A 24,288-nucleotide genomic window follows, 5' to 3' on the forward strand; every position below is an offset into this window, starting at 1 on the left:
TGTTAGCCAACATTTGCACAGAGCTCCCTGGAAAACAGTGGCAATTGTTACTATTGCTGGACAATCCTTTGCTAAATAAATAACCATGAATAAATCAAATGTGCTTCTGTTTGCTCTTTGGGTTCTAGGCCAGGTTACTGTAAAACACTATGTGACAACTGCGGATGTAAAAATGACTTTTTAAATACATTTGATTGATTGATACAGACTGTCTCTATGTTTATGTTCTCAGGCTGTGGTGTGAAGTGCAGAGAGAGTCCTCTGGAGCTGGTGTTTGTGATTGACAGCTCAGAGAGCGTTGGACCGGAGAACTTCGAGGTGGTCAAGGACTTTGTGAACACCCTGATTGACCGTGTATCTGTGAACCGCGAGGCCAGCAGGATCGGTGTGGTCCTCTACAGTCATGTGGACATAGTGGTGGTCAGTCTGACGCAGCAGTCCAGCCAGAACGACGTCAAGGTCAGTAGTATTGAAGCAGATGAGTACCTGTCACATACTGAGTTCGAATCCCGGGTTTCCTGCATGCCACAACTGTATTAGCCCTCTGAGCTAAAGCCTAGACATTCTTGAAGCAGATCTGTGTTCATTCTGCTGTATCCTTTTTCTGTCTGATGTTAATTACACTCTTTCATCCCCTGGTATGTCTATCATCTATTTATATCTATCTGTCTGTCTGTCTGTGTAATTTCTCTCAGGCTGCGGTGAGGAAAATGCCGTACCTGGGCGAGGGCACCTTTACGGGTAGTGCCATTGGGAGAGCCAACCAGCTGTTCCAGGCCTCGCGGCCCGGTGTGCGTAAAGTTGCCGTGGTACTAACCGATGGGCAGGCAGACCGACGTGACGCAGTGCAGCCCGAGGAAGCTGCCAGGGAGGCCCACACCGCCGGCATTGAGATGTTTGTCATCGGCGTGGTGAATAAGAAAGACCCGCTGTACGCAGAGTTCCAATCTGAGATGATCGCTATCGCCTCCGACCCAGACGAGGAACACATGTACCTGATCGATGACTTCATGCTGCTGCCCAGTATGTGGTTCTAGATGAAGTTCAAGACTCTAGATGAAGTTGTAGACTCTAGATGCAATTGTAGTATCAAGATGCAATTGTAGACTCGAGATGAAGTGCTAGACTCTAGATGAAGTGCTAGACTCTAGATGAAGTGCTAGACTCTGCCTAGTATATGGTTCTAGTTCGGTTTTATTTACATCCACAGTCATAGCAGTCAATACAAAATTAAATCCATGTGAACGGCATCGGCCTATCTAAATACATATGCTTAAATTGATAAAAGAACAGACAACAGATCTATTCTAACAACTCTACTGACCAGCCCCATTAAGGGGTTTGTGAAGGAGATATCTTGATTTCTGTAGATCGGCACGGAACAGTGCCAAAATTGCTTTATAACAATAACGTGATAATGATATAACTTTTATATATAAATAGAATATTTCAAATGTAAGTATTTCAGTATAAACAAACAGTGTGAAAATGCATTGCACAAAACGCTGTCACTATAGTTGCAGTATTGTAAAGTCTTTAAGTGTGATAGATCATGTTTCATCACATCCCAACTATGCTCACTGCATGGCCTGTTTAAAAAGGACATTTGGGACATTGTCACCCTTATTCGTGATGCCTGCCATCACTGCCATCAGATACTTTAAAGAACGGCTGCCTTTAAAAAGCAACAAATCCATTTGAAGACGTCCTGTCTCAATGATATAAGTCAGAAACAGTTATTCTAGTGTCAAAATTGACTACAGAGTCAAAATAGGATCATTTTGGTCATAAAGTCAGTCTCGTCTAAAACGGAGCATAGACAGTGAGACAGACCTGCCCAGCAGCTCCGAATTTGTTTACATAAGACAACATGTCACACATTTAACTTGAGAAATACTGCACCAAACACCTTAGTTAGATGTAAAATTGTGCAACATCCTCGGCAAAAAATTCAAAATGAATTACAGATTTATTGAGTTACTGTATCTTAGCTTCATTCTGCAGATTTTGAGGAGGGCTTCCACGTATACAGTGTTTTATGGGGGACAAATATCATTAACCAAATGCAGAATCGGTCAGAAAACACACCTCCAAGACTGAAATCTCATTTTTCTAATGAGCAACAGAAAAACACATGTGCCAATCGACGTGTTCAGTCGCTCTTTAAAGTTTAAACCAAAGGTCAAAGGTTATATACATGACCAAGTGGTGGAGTTCCCACACACTAGCTAGAGAAACAAGCCAGTGACATTCTATTATGACTGGTGATGATTGTTCTGTGTTTTGAATCTCCCTGGATGACTATTTAATCCTTTAATGGGTTGAAATGAACTTGATTGAGGTTGATTACAGTCTTTTAAACTGTCTGTCTTGGCACAGCCCTGGAGAGTACGCTGCTCAGCCAGATCTGTGAGCACAACGGTGGAACCCTCTTCATCCACAACCCCATACCCACCCTTGAGGTTTACAGAGAAGTCCCAGACAGGGGGGGCATACCCAACTTTGAGGACGATTACAGAAGAGTAAGAGAAAACACTTTTAGGACTTACGGGATGAAGGAAAAAGGAAACCTCACACTGCTCTTGATCGTATCACGGATATTTAATAAGCTTACGTATTGGCCTCGCGGCCTTCGTCAGAGCTTTCAAAAGCTCTGACGAAGGATACGTAAGCTTATTAAATATTAAATATCAGTGATACTATCAAGAGCAGTGTGAGGTTTCCTTTTTCCTTCATCTTGTTCAACTGTTGCCATGCACCTGCAAAAAATATTGCTACGGTGTGCGAGTGACTTTTGAATTTTGTAGGACTTACGGGAGGAACTTACTAAGACACTTAAGACGAACAAATGGACAAAACCACATTAAAGTAGACATTACAAACATTGGCCAAAACCACACTAAAGTAGACATTTCACATTATCATACCAATACACAAATTACACTCCAACAAACTATGTATTACACTCTAATAAACTACACTCTAACAAACTACATAGGGCTGTAAATAGCTGCATAAGACTCTAACATCCAGTCTGTTACCATGACTGCTGCAGTGATCACTATGTCTGGATTGCGTAGTCATTTGATATTTCTTCCTCTGTATATTTCTCCCTCCCCAGCCTGGCCCACCAATATTTGAGAATGAGAGCCCTCCCTCCTCACGGGCCCCAGAATCCCCCGGCTTCAACGAGAATGAAATCGACACTGGCAAGACATCGGTCTTCGAGGTACCCCTGAACAAGCTCCCAGACGTCATGACAGCAGCATCAGGGGGCCAAGGGGGGAAGCAGCAACCCCCTGTTATCTCTATGGTGGGACCCCAGACCCCCCAGACACCCACCAACTGGCAGTACATCCCCAAGACCACCCAGCCTCTGCCAGACATCTTTGTACCAGGTGAGTCTCTTTTTTTTATGACCATTTGAGAAATTACATTATGTAGGATACATCTCCAACTGTACAAACAATTGATTGGGAAACATTTCCTCATTATTAATTTAAAATGTTTTGTCTATGGTATTTATTTATCCTTTATTTAACTAGGAAAGTCAGTTAAGAACATGTTCTTATTTACAATGACGACCTAGGAACAGTGGGTTAACTGCCTTGTCTGGGGAAGAACGACAGATTTTTACCTTGTCAGCTCGGGGATTCGGTCTAGCAACCTTTGGGTTACTAGTCCAACGCTCTAGCCACTAGGCTACCTGCCTAGTCCAACGCTCTAACCACTAGGCTACCTGCCTAGTCCAACGCTCTAACCACTAGACTACCTGCCTAGTCCAACGCTCTAACCACTAGGCTACCTGCCTAGTCCAACGCTCTAAGCACTAGGCTACCTGCCTAGTCCAACGCTCTAAGCACTAGGCTACCTGCCTAGTCCAACGCTCTAAGCACTAGGCTACCTGCCTAGTCCAACGCTCTAAGCACTAGGCTACCTGCCTAGTCCAACGCTCTAAGCACTAGGCTACCTGCCTAGTCCAACGCTCTAACCACTAGGCTACCTGCCTAGTCCAACGCTCTAACCACTAGGCTACCTGCTGTTACCTGGTAGACTCAGATCTGTTTACTTGTTCAGGATTGTCACATCTTTAACAAACAGACGTATTAACCCATTTGTCTCTCTGTTAGTCTGTGTGTGTTGAAGTATAAAGTCCTATAAGTATTTATAAAATAAGTGTGATGCTTTATAACTTGTTATTAGGATGAAGAAGCCTTTATAAAGTCTTACAAAAACTGAAGAGAAGAGACGAGAAGAGAATCATTAGTTTTGGTACTGTCCATATGTAGTTGTTTTTGGTCGCAGCTTCAGGAATGGCTGCTGAAGTCATAGTCAATCGATCAATAATATAATAATACTCTTAGCAATGTGTATCATCCATTTAGAATCAGAACTTTTCTGAAACATCACAGTACAGTTAAAATATATGACAATTAGAAATCATAACCGGATGGTGTTCAGAGATAGTTGGGAGGGTTGAGTGGAGCTGAAGGATGGGACTCAAAACAAACAAAAGATAACTATTGTAAAATATACTGTCTCCATCAAATGTATTTAGTATGTATAATCTGGAAGGAGAAGCCTAAGAGTTGTTGTCCATTAGTTTACTCCAATTAGGGGAGGGATGGTAGGGTTAGGGGAAAATAATAAAGGAAAGAATATACAGTGCCTTGCGAAAGTATTCGGCCCCTTTGAACTTTGCGACCTTTTGCCACATTTCAGGCTTCAAACATAAAGATATAAAACTGTATTTTTTTGTGAAGAATCAACAACAAGTGGGACACAATCATGAAGTGGAACGACATTTATTGGATATTTCAAACTTTTTTAACATATCAAAATCTGAAAAATTGGGCGTGCAAAATTATTCAGCCGCCTTAGGTTAATACTTTGTAGCGCCACCTTTTGCTGCGATTACAGCTGTAAGTCGCTTGGGGTATGTCTCTATCAGTTTTGCACATCGAGAGACTGACATTTTTTCCCATTCCTCCTTGCAAAACAGCTCGAGCTCAGTGAGGTTGGATGGAGAGCATTTGTGAACAGCAGTTTTCAGTTCTTTCCACAGATTCTCGATTGGATTCAGGTCTGGACTTTGACTTGGCCATTCTAACACCTGGATATGTTTATTTTTGAACCATTCCATTGTAGATTTTGCTTTATGTTTTGGATCATTGTCTTGTTGGAAGACAAATCTCCGTCCCAGTCTCAGGTCTTTTGCAGACTCCATCAGGTTTTCTTTCAGAATGGTCCTGTATTTGGCTCCATCCATCTTCCCATCAATTTTAACCATCTTCCCTGTCCCTGCTGAAGAAAAGCAGGCCCAAACCATGATGCTGCCACCACCATGTTTGACAGTGGGGACTGTGTGTTCAGGGTGATGAGCTGTGTTGCTTTTACGCCAAACATAACGTTTTGCATTGTTGCCAAAAAGTTCAATTTTGGTTTCATCTGACCAGAGCACCTTCTTCCACATGTTTGGTGTGTCTCCCAGGTGGCTTGTGGCAAACTTTAAACAGCACTTTTTATGGATATCTTTAAAAAATGGCTTTCTTCTTGCCACTCTTCCATAAAGGCCAGATTTGTGCAATATACGACTGATTGTTGTCCTATGGACAGAGTCTCCCACCTCAGCTGTAGATCTCTGCAGTTCATCCAGAGTGATCATGGGCCTCTTGGCTGCATCTCTGATCAGTCTTCTCCTTGTATGAGCTGAAAGTTTAGAGGGACAGCCAGGTCTTGGTAGATTTACAGTGGTCTGATACTCCTTCCATTTCAATATTATCGCTTGCACAGTGCTCCTTGGGATGTTTAAAGCTTGGGAAATCTTTTTGTATCCAAATCCGGCTTTAAACTTCTTCACAACAGTATCTCGGACCTGCCTGGTGTGTTCCTTGTTCTTCATGATGCTCTCTGCGCTTTTAACGGACCTCTGAGACTATCACAGTGCAGGTGCATTTATACGGAGACTTGATTACACACAGGTGGATTGTATTTATCATCATTAGTCATTTAGGTCAACATTGGATCATTCAGAGATCCTCACTGAACTTCTGGAGAGTTTGCTGCACTGAAAGTAAAGGGGCTGAATAATTTTGCACGCCCAATTTTTCAGTTTGATTTGTTAAAAAAGTTTGAAAAATCCAATAAATCTCGTTCCACTTCATGATTGTGTCCCACTTGTTGTTGATTCTTCACAAAAAAATACAGTTTTATATCTTTATGTTTGAAACCTGAAATGTGGCAAAAGGTCGCAAAGTTCAAGGGGGCCGAATACTTTCGCAAGGCACTGTATGTATGGGTGATTGGAAATGATGCAGACGATTACATTGATGGAAGCTACAATCTATCGGCAATATTAAAGCTGATCTACCCCCTAAATATTAATAAATAAATGAAACAGTATTACAAAAACCTCTTGTCTGTTCCAGTGGTGGGGTGTAGACAGGCGTTGGACCCTGGGCCGTGTCGTCAGTATGTGGTGAGGTGGTACTACGACCTGGAAGCCAACTCCTGCGCCCAGTTCTGGTACGGAGGTTGCCAGGGTAACGGAAACCAGTTTGAGTCGGAGGCCGGGTGCAGGAGCGTTTGCGTCCGCACGTAACAGACATTTGTGCTTCGTTTAAAGAGAGAAGGGCCGTGTGCAAATTCCCCAATGATAATGTCAGAGGGATGCACTGAGGACATGGGCTCCTATCTATCTATGGCTGCGTCCCAATTCTCCTGAGGATGGGGAGTGTGTAAGTACATACTTCGCAGAAGGGTGGAGAATCGGGACATGGGCTTTCTATCAGTTACAGTTCGACCAAAGCTCAGGCGAACGACAGCACTGCTACACTGATGCTCCAGAGAGGACCTGTATACTGTCTCTTTATTTCTGTGTTCTTTATGTAGTCTGTGAACCAGCCCCTGTACTGTACAAATGTTCAACCTGTTTACATTTTCTCTATTTTCACACACTATTGTTTTTACCCATTGTGTTGCTTCAAATAATTGTCCAATAAAAAGACACCTTAATAACTTCCAAACCATAAACCCTGTGATCTGAACAGATTCTCACAGGTCAGGATTCTCATGACATAATGACATATCTACTGTATGCGTGTTGTATTTAGTCCAGTTCTATCTCAGTTTCATCTTTCGCTAACAAACTGAGTGTTATATATCGTGCTCAACCTCCAGAAATCTGTAGAAGACATGAAGTAGATACTTCTAGTTTCATATTAACAAACTACCATGTTAAACCTTTGTTTTACTGTAAGTTGTAAAAAATGAACACTTGGCTGTAAAATATATTTTTGTTTAATATTGTACAACAAAAGCAAAGAAGGAAATGTGAAGCTCACACAACAAATCATAAGCACTTTCAGCTACAATAAGTATCATATGTACTATTGAATGACATAAACAGGGGAAATGACTGACACTTGTGGTCAGTATTACAAACCTACAGTTAAAGGCAGTCTGGAAGATTCCCTGCTTCTCAAATCAAATTTGATGAATGATATACAATAAATAGTAAATGCCTTATGAGCTTACTTACTACTGTCTCACCCTTTCACAATAACTCTAGAGCTTCATTGTTAATATAGTTGTTGTCATTTGAGTCGTTGTAAACAAACCATGTATCGTTTCAAAATATGTTTAAAACCACCATGTGTCGATGAATTTGAGAGTGGTTCCAGTTCCCCAGCCTCATCGCTCAGCATACCAAACAAAGTGGCAGGGGTCAGCTGTTGTTTCTGGCATTTAAACATTACACAGTCATACATACTTTCTTCAGTGCAGTAGTCTGTCTGTGTTATCTCTGTGTTAGGCAGAGACAGGTGTGGGTGTGTTACTCTCACTTTCAGTTCCTGCAGAATCAGGGTTGTACCTGTACTGGTATCCGTAGGGTCGTAGGTTATAGGTCAGATATTCCAGCATGTACATCTGTACATTGTAGATGTAGTGAAAGGATACGGTGTGATCTGAACAACATTCTGGGCCCTGGGAGAAAGAAAGGCTGTATTAAGCCTGTGTAAAACTTTATACACCGAACAAAAATATAAACCCAACATGGAACAATTTCAAAGATTTTACTGAGTTACAATTCATATAAGGAAATCAGTCAATTGAAATAAATAAAGCCATAATCTATGGATTTCACATGACTGGTGTTGGATTCAGGGTGACACTTTGAACATTGTTATACTCAGAGGTATAGGAACATAGGTTACAAAAGAGACATGAGGGGAGCCATAAAGAAGCTTGGGAGGGGCTGAGTGCAGGGAAAACAATCCCATGTGACAGCACTGATAAGGGGAGGAACCGTTGAAGGCTCATATCACTTAGCTCCCTGATTACCAAGAATTATGCAATGTTTCGAGACAAGGAGGAGACGCCACCCAAAGCGGGGTATGAATAATACCACGGGGGAAGCCATGTCTTTTTCTGAATTACAGCAGTATCGACCCTTTGGGAAGAATAGAACTTGGTTAAGCTTCACTGGTGTCCGTGGAGTCATTTACTCTTAAAGATTAGAACCTAACACTGGGAATACAGATATCCATCTGTTGGTCACTGATACCCTAAATAAAAGTAGGAGCGTGGGTCAGAAAACCAGTCAGTATCTGGTATGACCACCGTTAACCTCATGCAGCGCGACACATTTCCTTCACATGGAGTTGATCAGGCTGTTGATTGTGGCCTGTGGAATGTTGTCCCACTCCTCTTCAATGGCTGTGTGAAGTTGCTGCATATTGGTGGGAAGTGGAACACACTGTCATACATGCCAGTCGATCCAGAGCATCCCAAACATGCTCAATGGGGGACATGTCTGGTGAGTATGCAGGCCCTGGAAAAACTGGGACATTTTCAGCTTCCAGGAATTGTGTACAGATTCTCGTGACATGGGACTGCATTATCATGCTGAAACATGAGGTGATAGCGGCAGATGACTGGCACGACAATAGGCCTCAGGATCTCGTCACGGTATCTCTGTGCATTTAAATTGACATCAATAAAATGCAATTGTGTTCATTGTCCATAGCTTATGCCTGCCCATACCATAACCCCACCATAGGGCACTGTTCAAAACGTTGACATCAGCAAACCGCTCACCCACAAGACACCATACACACTGTCTGCCATCTGCCAGGTGCAGTTGAAACTGGAGTTCATCCGGGAAGAGCACACTTCTCCAGAGTGCCAGTGGGCATTGAAGGTGAGCACTTATCCACTGAAGTAGGTTACGACGCTGAACCACAGTCAGGTCAAGACCCCGGTGAGGATGACGTGCATGCAGATGAGCTTCCCTGAGACGGTTTCTGACAGTTTGTGAAGAAATTCTTTGGTTGTGCAAACCAATAGTTTCATCAGCTATCCCTGTGGCTGGTCTCAGCCACACCTGTCATGTGGATGGTTTATCTTGGCAAATGAGAAATGCTCTCTAACGTAAGCCAAGGTTTGTGCAAGGCTACTAATTTATAATAAGTACAAAGCCATGAGTAAATCTATGAGTAAAGATTTACTTTAGCTAGTCAGTCATTACACTGTGAATGACAAACCCTAAGCACCTATGACAACTCTCCTATACTACACATGATTGAGAGAGCATCACAACCACACACAGAGTTGAGAATAGAATAGAATGGTATGAGTGTACTTGTAAGTGAACAGTTGATTAGGGGAAAGGGTATGATTACCTCACTGGGTTTGTAGTAGTCATACGAGAGAAACCAAGGCCGTTTTCTGGGTGGCTTTTTGATCAGGTACTTGTCTGGTGGGTAGGGATGAAACGTCTGCCTTCCCTTCACATCTCTGGAGTCTCCCGGCTCCACACCCATTGTCTCCATACACTTCCCCAGAGCCATGTCTTCTATGATGGAAAAGTGGGTACATTTCGCCATGTCGAATCCCTCAATGAACCTTCTGACGGCTTCTTTACTGAGGACATAGCCGGCTCCACCGCTCATGTAACCCTGGTGGACAAACGGGCGGAACCTTCGCCCAAAGTACACAGGCTTCTCCGGGTCCTGTTTGGACAAGGTGTAGCGGAGGTTTTCGATGACCACGAACGTGTCATCATCAGCTTTGAGGACCCAGTCGTAGTCGTTGCGGTGGTGTTGGTAGATGTACTGGAAGGCTCTGATGGTCTTCCAGTAGAGCTGGTCTCGTCCCTCGGTTACGTTGAGCCCCACTGTGGGGAATTCTGTCTCCACTGAACTCATGTAGAGGATTTTGTTGCATCGGTTGGCCCAGGTGGCCCGGATGTGCTTGGTTCTAGACTCCAGGTTCTTAGGTCCAGTCATGATCCAACATAGCAGACGCACCTTCTGGGACAGGTTGGCTGCAACACTCCTGTTCTCTGAAAGAGATCATTTATAGATAATTAATGAAAATTGTGGTCATTTAGCACAGTGGTTCCCAAACTGAGAGGACGCCCCCCTCCCCCCGAACTGAGTCCGGCTTTCAACTTACTTTTTAAAGTTGTAATAGTAGAATGCACAAGGTGCAATTTCGAAATTGAGTAGTTTTCCTCAGTGTGTGGATTGTTTGGGGTCAATTCCATTTCAATTTCAGTCAATTCAGGGAGTACAATTAAATTCCAACTCCAATTCCAATTATCTTCCAATGCTTTTCAATTAGGACACTTTTTTAGTTGGAATTGGTATTTAATTTACTTTCTGAATTGCCTGGAATTGAAATGGAATTGACCCAAACCCTGATATGTGTCCTCTATATGGGAATCAAACACCTAGTGTTTCCAGCACTGTGCTCTCTAACCTCTTGGAACCACAATGCTTTCAGGAGTAATAGATGTTTTACGATTCACTCACACACATCCAATACAACTCCAGGGCAACAAAAACACTACTTATACTTAGACGTAAGGCTGGATTGCACTTACACTGAGTGTACAAAACATTAAGAACACCTTTCTAATATTGAGTTGCACCCCCACAATGTAGTGTAGATTTCACATACAAATGTTATACTGTACTTCCGAATTCAGAATCAAATATGCTTCCCAAAAATACCATGGTCACTGTGGTAGAACGTTTATTTTGATTGGCAATTTTCTGCATTTATCAGAGTGCCATCAGGTAGCCTGGTTTCAAATCAAATCATATTAGTCACATGTGCCGAATACAACAGAATACAACTTACAATGAAATGCTTACTTACAAGCCTCTAACCAACAATGCAGTTTAAAAATAGACAATAACAATAGCGAGACTATATGCAGGGGGTACCGGTACAGAGTCAATGTGCTGGGGCACCGGTTAGTTGAGGTAATTGAGGTAATATGTATATGTAGGTAGTGTTATTAAAGTGACTATGCATAGATAATAATAGAGGGCAGCAGCAGTGTAAAAGAGGGGGGACAATGCAAATAGTCTGGGTATCCATTTGATTAGATGTTCAGGAGTCTTATGGCTTGGGGGTAGAAGCTGTTTAGAATCCTCTTGGTCATAGACTTGGCACTCCGGTACCGCTAGCCATGCGGTAGTAGAGAGAACATTCTATGACTAGGGTGGCTGGAGTCTTTGACAATTTTTAGGGCCTTCTTCTGACACCGCCTGGTATAGAGGTCCTGGATGGCAGGAAGCTTGGCCCCAGTGAGATACTGGGCCATACACACTACCCTCTGTAGTGACGTGCGGTCGGATGTCGAGCAGTTGACATACCAGGCAGTGATGCAACCAGTCATGCTCTCGATGGTGCAGCTGTAGAACCTTTTGAGGATCTGAGGACCCATGCCAAATCTTTTCAGTCTCCTGAGGGGGAATAGGTTTTGTCGTGCCCTCTTCACGACTGTCTTGGTGTGCTTGGACCATGTTAGTTTGTTGCTTGGACCATGTTAGTTTGCTGCTCCACTACAGCACCGTTTATGAGAATGGGGGCGTGCTCTGTCCTCCTTTTCCTGTAGTCCACAATCATCTCCTTTGTCTTGATCACATTGAGGGAGAGGTCGTTATCCTGGCACCACACGGCCAGGTCTCTGACCTCCTCCCTATAGGCTGTCTCGTCGTTGTCGTTGATCAGGCCTACCAGTCTTGTGTCATTGGCAAACTTAATGATGGTGTTGGAGTCGTGCCTGGCCATGCAGTCATGAGTGAACAGGGAGTACAGGAGGGGAATGAGCACGCACTCCTGAGGGGCCCCTGTGTTGACGATCAGCGTGGTGGATGTGTTGTTACCTACCCTTACCACCTGGGGGCGGCCCGTCAGGAAGTCCAGGATCCAGTTGCAGAGGGAGGTGTTTTGTCCCAGGGTCCTTACCTTAGTGATGAGCTTTGAGGGTACTATGGTGTTGAACGCTGAGCTGTATTCAATGAAAAGCATTCTCACATAGGTGTTCTTTTTGCCCAGGTGGGAAAGGACAGTGTGGAGTGCAATAGAGATTGCATCATCTGTGGATCTGTTAGGGCAGTATGCAAATTGGAGTGGGTCTAGGGTTCCTGGAATAATGGTGTTGATGTGAGCCATGATCAGCCTTTCAAAGCACTTCATGACTACAGACGTGAGCGAGACGGGTCAGTAGTCATTTAGGCAGATTACCTTAGTGTTCTTGGATACAGGGACTCTGGACGGTCTGCTTAAAACATGTTGGTATTACAGACTCGGACAGGGAGAAGTTGAAAATGTCAGTGAAGACACTTGCCAGTTGGTCAGCGCATGCTTGAGGGTACACGAGGCTCGTGTCATCTGATAGGCTCGTGTCACTGGGCAGCTCTCGACTGCGCTTCTCTTTGTAGTCTGTAATGGTTGCAAGCCCTGTCACATCTGACGAGCTTCGGAGCTGGTGTAGTATGATTCCATCTTAGTCCCGTATTGACACGTTGCCTTTTTGATGGTTCGTCGGAGGGCATAGCGGGATTTCTTCTAAGCTTCTGGGTTAGAGTCCCGCTCCTTGAAAGCGGCAGATCTAGCCTTTAGCTCAGTGCGGATGTTGCCTGTAATCCACGGCTTCTGGTTGGGGTTTGTACATACAGTCTCTGTGGGGAAGACGTCATCGATGCACTTATTGATGAAGCCAATGACTGATGTGGTGTACTCTTCAATGCCATAGGAAGAATCTGGGAACATATTCCAGTCGGTGCTAGCAAAACAGTCCTGTTGCTTAGCATCTGCTTCATCTGACCACTTTTTTATTTACAGAGTCATTGGTGCTTCCTGCTTTAATTTGAGCTTGTAAGCAGGAATCAAGAGGATAGAATTATGGTCAGATTTGCCAAATGGAGGGTGAGGGAGATCTTTGTATGCATTTCTGTGTGTGGAGTCAAGGTGGTCTAGAGTTTTTCCCTCTGTTTGCACATTCAACATGCTGATAGAAATTTGGTAAACAGATTTAAGTTTCCCTGCATTGAAGTCCCCGGCCACTAAGAGCGCCGTCTCTGGATGAGCGTTTTCTTGTTTGCTTATGGCCTTATACAGCTCATTCAGTGCGGTCTTAGTGCCAGCATCGGTCTGTGGTGGTATGTAGACAGCTAATAAAGATACAGGTAGATAGTGTGGTCTACAGCTTATCATGAGATACTCTACCTCAGGCGAGCAAAACCGTGAGACTTCCTTAGATATCGTGCACCAGCTGTTGTTTACATATATGCATAGGCCCCCCGCTCCTTGTCTTACCAGATGCCACTGTTCTATCCTGCCGATACAAGGTATAACCATCCAGCTGTATGTTGATAATATAGTCGTTCAGCCACGACTCCGTGAAGCATAAGATATTACAGTTTTTATGTAACCGTATAAGGATCATAGCTTTCACCTGGATTCACAAAGTCAGTTTGTCATTGAAAGAGCAGGTGTTCATAATGTTTTGTACACTCACTGTACACCTCCATATTAAGAGGAAAGAGACCCAATAACCTAGTTGTTTCAATAAAATTCCTTTTTTATAACTGAATGATATTACATTGTAATAAAAAATAAATTACAGCAATTTGTCATTTATTATCAATAATAAGTAATAAGGCAATTACCTAAGTGCATGTGTCTTGGAACCCCCCTGTCATACTGAACTCCATTGGAGTTAACCAGAAGGAAAACAGCAGGTTCTACAGTGCTAGGGTCTGAGTAAACAATGTATAGGACAGACAGAAATCCTATACACAGCCCAGACACAAAGAATACAGTTGAAAGATTGATCCTCATTCCCCTCTCCTTCAGATCAAACCCTGTGAGTGATACAAATATGAAGGAGAAGTGAGTTTGGGCAGATGAACAAAGACGTGTTACTTCAAACTTGTTAAAATAATATACAAACATGCAAATATACTGTATACAGTATACAACTAACATTAATTGTGCTATCAGTTTCAAGATCAGCTTACAAGGGGGAAAAGTCTTTGAAAAAGAATGCATTGTAATAATGGATCTCAACCAAAATCATTGTTGCTTTTAAAGTTACAAAAACACGTTTGAATATTTGAATAATTATATTAGCTTACCTGTTCACACAAACATGTCTTGAAATATTGGTATTATTCTCCTCTGATTGTGGATAATGCAACAGTGTTGAAAAATGGAGCTGTCGGGAATAATGGATTTGCTCAAGGTGTGAAAAAAGTTGAACCCAAGCAGGAGGCAAACAACTTCTATATTTAATGATTAAATAGACAAACAATAGACAGACACATGCATATGGGGAGACAGACTCGTTCTTCTGAAAGGTTCATAGCAATCTGCAAACCTCCTCAAGGGCAGGCAGGCATAAATACTCGTGATTATCTGTTTGTTCTCCAAGTGTTCCGGGACCCTGGTCAAAACAATGTAGCGTAGTTGAATATTGCATCGGGTCAAAGTAGGCTAAACATTTGAACATCTTGCTTGGGAGTCACCCTGGCTGGATTACAGCTAAGGGCCCGATTACCAAGTTACCAGGTTCTGCTTTATGGTGACCTCTGACCTTAGAGAGGTTACCCAGAGGCTAAGTACCAATTGGGAAAAAACATTCTTAACATTCTCTTTGGAGAAGAGACTATTTAAAACCCTTCCTGAAAAGGAAGAATGATATAAGGAAGGTAAAAATACTGAATGGGACTCTACTGGATAAATGTACTAGGCAGGCAAAACAACTAATTGGATATAATTGAGGGGGAAATCCTTTACAGCATTAACAATCAAAATACAATAACAACAATAATTACTTCAGGGATGCAAGGGATGCAACTTTGGTCATTATGTCAGATTACATTTCATAAAATGCAACAGGAGGTAGATAGTAAAGTAACAAAAATCGGAAGTTAACATACACTTAGGTTGGAGTCATTAAAACTCATTTTTCAACCACTCCACAAATTTCTTGTTAACAAACTACAGTTTTGGCAAGTCGGTTATGGCATCTACTTTGTGCATGACACAAGTCATTTTTCCAACAATTGTTTACAGACAGATTATTTCACTTATAATTCACTGTATCACTATTCCAGTGAGTCAGAAGTTTACATACACTAAGTTGACTGAGCCTTTAAACAGCTTGGAAAATTCCAGAGAATTATGTCATGGCTTTAGAAGCTTCTGAGGCTAATTGTCATCATTTGAGTCAATTGGAGGTGTACCTGTGGATGTATTTCAAGGCCTACCTTCAAACTCAGTGCCTTTGCTTGACATCATGGGAAAATCAAAAGAAATCAGCCAAGTCCGCAGAAAAAATTGTAGACCTACACAAGTCTGGTTCATCCTTGGGAGCAATTTCCAAACGCATGCAGTTACGTTTGTCATCTGAAAAAACAATAGTACGCAAGTATAAACACCATATAAACACCGTTCAGGAAGGATATGCGTTCTGTTTCCTAGAGATGAACGTGCTTTGGTGCGAGAAGAGCAAATCAATCCCAGAAAAACAACAGAGGACCTTGTGAAGATGCTGGAGGAAACAGGTACAAAAGTATCTATATCCACAGTAAAACAAGTCCTATATCGACATAACCTGAAAGGCCGCTCAGCAAGGAAGAAGCCACTGCTCCAAAACCACCATAGAAAAGCCAGACTATGGTTTACAACTGCACATGGGGACAAAGATCGTACTTCTTGGAGAATGTCCTCTGGTCAGAAGAAACAAAAATAGAACTGTTTGACCATAATTATCATAGTTATGTTTGGAGGGAAAAGGGGGAGGCTTGCAAGCCGAAGAACACCATCCCATGAAGCACGGGGGTGGCAGCATCATGTTGTGGGGTTGCTTTGCTGCAGGAGGGACTTGTGCACTTCACAAAATAGATGGCGTCATGAGGGAGGAAAATGCTATGGATAGAAGCAACATCTCAAGACATCAGTCAGGAAGTTAAAGCTTGGTCTTCCAAATGGACAATGACCCCAAGCATACTTCCAAAGTTATGGCTTAAGGACAACAAAGTCAAGGTATTGGAGTGGCCATCACAAAGCCCTGACCTCAATCCTAGAGAAGATTTGTGGGCAGAACTATAAAAGCGTGTGTGAGCAAGGAGGCCTACAAACCTGACTGAGTTACACCAGCTCTGTCAGGAGGAATGGGCCAAAATTCACCCAACTTATTGTGGGAAGGTTGTGGAAGGCTACCCGAAATGTTTGACCCAATTTGAAGGCAATACTACCAAATACTAATTGAGTGTATGTAAACTTCTGACCCACTGGGAATGTGATGAAAGAAATAAAAGCTGAAATAAATCATTCTCTCTACAATTATTCTGACATTTCACATTCTTAAAATAAAGTGGTGATTCTAACTGACCTAAAACAGGGAATATTTACTAGGATTAAATGTCAGGAATTGTGAAAAACTGAGTTTAAATGTATTTCGTTAAGGTGCATGTAAACTTCCGACTTCAACTGTAATCATACCGGAATAGGCACCTGCTAAAGTTAAACAATCCCAGAGCCCCTTTCACTTGTAATCTTATTGTACAGACCTGTTGCATTGACAAATGCCTGCATTCTGTACTTTCTGTCACTGGGAGATCAAATAGTCAAAATATGAAACTTGTTGTTTAGTAAATCTGCTAGGGCCTTCAAAAGTTGGTGCCAGTTTATCAGCTTTTTTCTGGTTCACTTGTACTAAAAACATTCCTATGGATCTAACTTAATTTAATTTTGGACAGTTTTCCATGAAAATTACTGTCTTATGTCACTGGCGTTATTTAAACTATCGAATTGAGAAATAATAATTAGAAATCCACTTAGATTGACAAAAATGTATCCTATTCAATTATTCATATAGCCTAACTCTGTTCCAATTTGTCCACTGTGTCTCTTACAGGCTGTCACAACGTCAAGGGCACAATTTATCTTTAACCCAAACACTAGATATGCTGTGGAGGGAGAGAAATGGTGACCTATGATTTAATATCAGTTGATAGCTGTTCACTTAGGAGCGTAATAAAATCGCAATAAAATCAAACAATAGGAAGCTGTTAAATGTGTCATGTGACCTTGTATTAAAACCTTAGCTTCAGATTTCTACCTTGTCAGGTTGGGGATTTGAACTAGAAACCTTCTGGTTACTGGCCCAATGCTCTAACTAGACCTTGGCACCCCAAGCGGGGTTCCCACACTAGAAAGAATTTAATTAAAAAACACATTTCTATTATATTACTCTATAGTTTAAACCACCCCAGTTGGTTTTTATTAATTTGCTCTATATTCATTCATGTCTATTATGTTGAAGATTAGTATGTAACCAGGGTTGGGGAGTAACAGATTACATGTAATCCATTAAAAGTAAGGGATTAAAAAAAACGGTAAATGTAATCTGTTACATTGCCAGCAAAAATATTGTACTCAGATTACAGATACTTTTGAATCCAGAAAGGATGTTTGCGAAAAACATATATTTGACACTTCTTTGTTTTCTCAATGACATTCAAATCAGCACTAAATTTAAATTTGTTCCACTTGAGCGAGTATGACCGTAAATCAGAGACCACTATGATGACACCAAATGTGTTTGATGGATTGTGGGTAAAGTGCAGGAAACGGCATTTGCAGGCCACAGTCCAAGCTATGTCTTCCAATGGTGCGACTGCTGTCGGCATCCAAAGATGATCCAACTTGAATAAATGCTTGGAGGTAAGGATGACCGCAGTGGTGTAGTCTACGGCGATACGGACATAATTTATTATTGATATCTAAATAGCGCATTGATGTGTATCACACTGCTGCTCTCTCATTTAGCTATTTGCGCCTTATGGATTGTGGTTGTTGTGGATGGCTGTTCACAAATCTAAATGTGTATTTGAATCCAATAATGGTTGAATTCAAGAAGTTTAAACTGCCTATCAATCATTGTTTTTGACAGCCAATGAAAAATGTGATCCCAGCCAATGGTATAAAAGTGAAGCTTTTATTGCTCAATCTAAATTTGATAGACTTAAAGGGTAATCTGTAGCTGCTACATACGTGTGTGTGTGTGTGTGTGTGTGTGTGTGTGTGTGTGTGTGTGTGTGTGTGTGTGTGTGTGTGTGTGTGTGTGTGTGTGTGTGTGTGTGTGTGTGTGTGTGTGTGTACGTCCAACTATATACATATAGTACCAGTCAAAAGTTTGGACACACCTACTCATTCTAGGGTTTTTCTTAATTTTACTATTTTCTACATAGTAGAAATAACACATATGGAATCATGTAGTAACCAAAAAAATGTTAAACAAATCAAATTATATATGTACTATCTGAGATTCTTCAAAGTAGCCACCCTTTGCCTTGATGACAGCCTTGCACACTCTTGGCATTCTCTCAACTAGCTTCATGAGTTAGTCACCTGGAATGCATTTCAATAAACAGGTGTGCCTTGTTAAAAGTTACTTTCCTCCTTAATGCGTTTGAACCAATCAATTGTGTAGTGAAAAGGTAGGGGTAGTATACAGAAGATAGCCCTATTTGGTAAAAGACCAAGTCCATATTATGGCAAGAACAGCTCAAATAAGAAAAGAGAAATGACAGACCATCAATACTTTAAGACATGAAGATCAGTCAATCCAATTCCTCAAGTGCAGTCGCAAAAACCATCAAGTGCTGTGATGAAACTGGCTCTCATGAGGACCACCACAGAAAAGGAAGACTCAGAGTTACCTCTGCTGCAGAGGATAATTTCATTAGAGTTACCAGCCTCAGAAATTGCAGGCCAAATAAATGCTTCACAGAGTTAAAGTAACAGACACATCTCAACATCAACTGCTCAGAGGAGACTGCATGAATCAGGCCTTCGTGGTCAAATTTCTGCAAAGAAACCACTACTAAAGGACACCAATAATAAGAAGAGATTTGCTTGGGCCAAGAAACACGAGCAATGGACATTAGACCGGTGGAAATCTGTCCTTTGGTCTGATGAGTCCAAATTTGAGATTTTTTTGTTCCAACTGCTGTGTCTATCTATGTGAGACGCAGAGTAGGCGAACAGATGTTCTCCGAATGTGTGGTTCCCACCGTGAAGCATGGAGGAGGAGGCGTGATGGTGCTTTGCTGGTGACACTATCAGTGATTTATTTAGAATTCAAGGCACAGTTGACCAGCATGGCTACCACAGCATTCCACAGCGATACACCATCCCATCTGGTTTGGACTTAGTGGGACAATCATTTGTTTTCAACAGGACAATGACTCAACACACCTCCAGGCTGTGTAAGGGCTATTTGAACAAGAAGGAGTGCTGCATCAGATGACCTGGCCTCCACATTCACCCGACCTCAACCCAATTGAGATGGTTTGGGATGAGTTGGACCACAAAGTGAAGGAAAAGCAGTCAACAAGTGCTCAGCATATGTGGGAACTCCTTCAAGACTAGTAGAAAGAGGAGGAAAGGAAGCGCTACTAAGGTACACAACAGTACATTTTGGTAGATAGAAGGTGCTCTTTGGTAAAAGGGGTAAATTGGACATCAAAAAGAAAGTAGGACCAAGGCACTCTTCATATAATTGTCACGCCCTGGCCTTAGTATTTTGTGTTTTCTTTATTATTTTGGTCAGGCCAGGGTGTGACATGGGTGAATTATGTGTTTGTCTTGTCTAGGGGTTTTGTAGATTGATGGGGTTGTGTTTAGTATAGTAGTCTAGGTAAGTCTATGGTTGCCTAGAGTGGTTCTCAATCAGAGGCAGGTGTTTATCGTTGTCTCTGATTGGGAACCATATTTAGGCAGCCATATTCTTTGAGTATTTCGTGGGTGATTGTTCCTGTCTCTGTGTTTGTTTGCACCAGATAGGCTCAGTCCCTTTGGTTTTTCTTTTTTCCTTGTTTTGGAAGAGAAGAGAACGAGCGCCATTCTCCTTGCGGAGATGGTGCAAAATACATCAACACGGTTGGTCCCTGGGATTGGGCTGGCCAACACGATTCGGTTTGCTTGGAAGGAAAAGGAGTTGGAGCCTTTAGGACGGGAAACTTTTGGAAGGATAATATTGATGGGGATTCTAAAGCTGACGGTGAAGGACGTGTTTTGTTTCCAAGGCAACTCGTTGGAGGGAGCATACGACGTGGCACTATATACAGAGGAGAAAAACGATGATATCCTGAGAAGGGCAAGAGCAGTGGGAGGTGAGAGGCCGATGAGCCACTATGAAACAAGCCTGGCGAAGAACAACTTTAGGGTTGTAACTGTCAACATTTACAACCCATATGTTAAGGATGAAGAGGTGAGGGCCTTTCTGGGGAGATACATGAATAACGTCTCCTCAGCAAGGCACCTCAAAGACTCCCTTGGGTTTTGGAATGGGAGGAGAGGCTTCCAGGCCCTCCTCAGGGAGGACCCAAAGGGACATGGTGGCTACCTCCATCCTCCTGCTATGTTCTCCCTAGGGGCTGACAGGGGGACGTTGTTTTATGCACGTCAGCCCCCATTTTGCAGGCGCTGTATGGCCTACGGCCACATTTTCGCCTCGTGCAGCACAAGAAAATGCAGATTTTGTGGATCTGAGGAACACGAGGCGAGGGATTGTGACAAGCCTAAGGCGTGCCACGGGTGTGGCTCGTCAGCACACCTGTGGCAGGGGTGCCCGGCTCATCAGAGGTCATATGCGTCTGCGGCTGGGGGGGAGCAGGAGCGGGGGATGGGGGAAGAAGAGGAGGGGAAGGAAGCACGCCTCATGACCAGAGTACAGGTCCAGAGGGGAAGGCCGCAAGGAAGGAGGAGGAGCAAGAAGCGGCGGATGGAAGAGAGAAGGAAACAGAAGGCACGGGAGTAGGAGGACCAGGAAAAGCGGCAGAAGAAGGCAACCGAGTGGAGGAGCATGAGAGAGAAGAAAGCGAGGGAGGAGTGTTGGAGAAGGAGACGGTGGAAGAGCAAGTGGAGTGGGGGGAAAGTGCCCTGGTGGAAGAGATGAGGGGTATGGTGGAGGAGCTGGCGGGGGGGGGGGGGGGGGTGGTATCTCTCCACTGCCGCCATCACCAAAGAAGAGAATGAAGAGGAGGGTGCGATTGGCCAACAGTGAGAGGGAGGGGATGGTCAAGAGAGTGATGGGGGTGGGAGAAACCTCTGGGTTGCTGCTGGTTTCCCCAGGCCCTCAACTTCTGTTGGGTGGGGACACACCTAACAAGACTCAGGACTGGGTACAGGAGGAGGTGGGGAGTTTTTTGTTTGGGGACTCAGCCTCCCAGATTTTTTTCCAAACCAGCTGCAGCACTGGGGAGGGGGAGGAGTGTGGGGGTAGACCCAGGGTGCAGGGCACCCCGGAGCCAAACACTATTCCTGCATCCTGGGTTGGTGAGATGGAGGAAGAGGGGGGGGATGTCGGGAGTACGGATGGTGTTCTCACCGGTAGATATGGAGCAGGGGAGCATCGGGTGAGTCTCCTGTTTTAGTTTTTTTTCTGTCTGGGTTTAGAATTTGAGTCTATTACATGTTTTTATTTTATTCTTTCATGGGGTCTAATTTTACTTTTGTTAGTTTAAATGTAAGGGGTTTAAGGGATTTTGTTAAGAGGAGGGCGGTTTTTAGTTATTTGGAGGGTGTGGGGTTTGATTTTTGTTTTTTACAGGAGGTTCACCTGAGGGATGGAGGGGATGTTAGTAGGTTTAAGAGGGAGTGGTACAAGGGGGAGTCGGTTTGGGGTATTTGGGGGGTGCACTCATCGGGGGTAGGGATTTTGTGTGGGCACAGGGAGGTAAAAGTGGAGGATTATTTTGTGGTAATGCAGGGGAGGGTTATAGGCGTGGATGTCACGATAAGGGATTGTACATTTAGATTAGTGGTGGTGTATGGGCCACAGGTGGTGGCAGACAGGAGGGAGATGGTGGACTGTCTGACGCCCCTGTGTGTCACAAATAGGAAATTAGTGATAGGGGGGGATTTTAATACAGATTTAGGAATAGGGGGGGATAGCAGTGCAGGTGCCATTACCGGGCTAATGGCTTGCCATGGTCTGGTTGATGGTGGTCTGCACACTACTCCGAAAATGGCCGGTCCTACATGGCGCAACTCCAGGGGGGTTGAGCGGAGGCTCGACTATATTTTTGTACCCAGGTCTTTGGGTAAGTTGTCTGGGCGGCTGTTGCCTGTTTTTTTTTCGGATCACAACAGGGTGCTCCTGCAGGTGGGGTCGCCAGTCTGCCTCTTTGGTAGGGGGTACTGGAAGTTAGATCGGGATGTGCTGGAGGAGCAGGCTTTTGTTGACGGGTTTTATGGTTTCTTTTGGAGGCTTGAAGGCCTCCGGTCCATGTGTGAGGGGGTGTTAGAGTGGTGGGAATTAGTTAAGGTGAGGATTAGGGCTTTTATAATAGGGTATTGCAAGAGGGAAAAAAGGGAGGAGAGGAGGGAGGTGGATCGTATCCAAAGGTTCATTGAACTCGAGTACGAGGCAGGCAACCTCGGCGGGTCGTTTGACTGGGAGAGATCCGCAACCCTAAAGGCGCAGCTCAGGGAGTTGCAGGAGCGGAAGGCTCGAGCTTTCCTGGAGCGTGCGCATAGTGGCTTTCTAGAACACAATGAGACTTGTTCTGCTATGTTCTTTAAGTCGGTTAGGGCCAGACCGAGTAGGAAGGTAATGCATGGCGTTAGGGAAGAAAATGGTAGTATAGTTAGAGAACCAGAGGATATGGTCAGGGTGACAACTGATCATTTCCAAGGTTTATTTAAGGAAAGGGAAATAGATGTAGAGCAGGGAAATGTGTTTTTAGAACACTTGTCCAGGCGGTTGCCGGAGGACATTAGAGAAGTGATGGAGGCCCAGATTTCACTAGAAGAGGTTGAGAGCGCTCTTAGGAGGATGGGAAAAGGGAAGGTGCCTGGGATGGATGGGCTGCCGGCTGAGTTTTATCTCAAGTTTTGGGGTATACTTGGACCAGTGGTCCTCGAAGTCTTGAAGGCCATCCTTGAGACGGGGGTCCCGGGGGGATCAATGACTGTTGGTGTGCTGTCACTTTTATATAAAAAGGGGGAAGTAACAGACCTTGGCAACTGGTGGCCGTTGACCATGCTGTGTGTAGATTACAAGCTACTTGCAAAGGTTTTAGCAGACCGGTTGCGCACAGCCCTTCCCTACGTCGTCCATGAGGATCAGACGTGCGGGGTAGAGGGCCGCTCTATTAGATGGAACCTACAGTTAATCAGGGACTCCATCGCTTGGGTTGAAGATAGAGGACTGCCTTTAATGGTAGCAGCGCTAGATCAGGCGAAAGCCTTTGATCGCGTGAATAGATCCTTTTTATTCAGAGTGTTAGGTCGATTAGGATTTGGGGAGAAGTTCATAGGATGGATTCGTACATTATATGTCGGAGCGGGGTGCCGAGTTAGTGTAAATAGTCACTTGGGTGACGTTTTTGACCTCTCGTCTGGGGTCAGGCAGGGGTGCCCACTCTCGGCTCTCCTCTTCGTTCTGTACATGGAGCCTCTGGGGGCTGCCATTAGGGCAGACACAGGGGTGGAAGGCTTGTTGATCCCTGGAAGTGGTGGGCTGCGTGTTAAGATGACGCAGTACGCCGACGACACTTCCTTGCTGCTGTGCAAGGACTCGTGCCTGACAAGGTCCCTTGCCATCTTTGGGGATTTCACCCGAGCGTCGGGAGCGGTTCTGAACCATGCAAAGTCTTCCGTCAAGTTTTTCGGAAGATGGCGCGGTAGAACGGATGTGCCTGGGGGGTTATCTCTCTGTGAGGGGGCCCTGAGGATTCTCAGGGTCCATTTTGAGACCTCCGGCTCAGCGACGCTAAACTGGAACATGCGTATCGCAGTGGTACAGAGGAAGATAGCAATGTGGAAGGCTAGGTATTTGTCTTTTATGGGCAAAGTCCTGGTCCTAAAGGTGGATCTGTTGCCGTCTCTTTTGTATTTGGCGTACATCTACCCATTGCCGGCTTGTCTGAGGAGGCCTCTAGTAAGGCTTGTGTTTCAGTTCATGTGGAG

At 43.8% G+C, this 24,288-nt stretch overlaps 2 protein-coding genes across 2 annotated transcripts in view; one reads left to right on the plus strand and one right to left on the minus strand.

Annotated features, from left to right (window-relative positions):
- col28a1a (collagen, type XXVIII, alpha 1a) overlaps positions 1-7,525 on the plus strand; it is a 29,050-nt gene extending 21,525 nt beyond the window's left edge. The window contains exons 34-38 of the mRNA XM_020507303.2: positions 233-459; positions 696-1,023; positions 2,380-2,522; positions 3,122-3,398; positions 6,429-7,525. Of these exons, the coding sequence (XP_020362892.2) occupies positions 233-459; positions 696-1,023; positions 2,380-2,522; positions 3,122-3,398; positions 6,429-6,601 (1,148 nt within the window). The 3' untranslated portion in view covers positions 6,602-7,525. The remainder of the gene's footprint in view (positions 1-232; positions 460-695; positions 1,024-2,379; positions 2,523-3,121; positions 3,399-6,428) is intronic.
- Positions 7,526-7,585: 60 nt separating this feature from the next.
- On the minus strand, positions 7,586-10,335 carry c1galt1a (core 1 synthase, glycoprotein-N-acetylgalactosamine 3-beta-galactosyltransferase 1a). The gene is made up of 2 exons (XM_031793405.1): positions 9,684-10,335; positions 7,586-7,986 (listed from the first exon to the last, which is right to left on the minus strand). Exons 1-2 carry the CDS (start codon positions 10,287-10,289, stop codon positions 7,810-7,812), a joined length of 783 nt encoding a protein of 260 aa, XP_031649265.1. The 5' UTR covers positions 10,290-10,335; the 3' UTR covers positions 7,586-7,809.
- Positions 10,336-24,288: the final 13,953 nt, after the last annotated feature.

This window comes from Oncorhynchus kisutch, linkage group LG17, assembly GCF_002021735.2.
Source record: "Oncorhynchus kisutch isolate 150728-3 linkage group LG17, Okis_V2, whole genome shotgun sequence".
Lineage (NCBI taxonomy): Eukaryota > Metazoa > Chordata > Actinopteri > Salmoniformes > Salmonidae > Oncorhynchus > Oncorhynchus kisutch.

What these genes read in the sequence shown, in the direction of transcription:
- c1galt1a (XM_031793405.1), bottom strand. Translation starts at nt 10,289, where the DNA reads ATGACTGGACCTAAGAACCTGGAGTCTAGAACCAAGCACATCCGGGCC. An exon ending in ACTACTACAAACCCAGTGAG is followed by an intron (nt 7,987 to 9,683) that starts GTAATCATACCC and finishes TCTTTCTCCCAG; the next exon opens with GGCCCAGAATGTTGTTCAGA.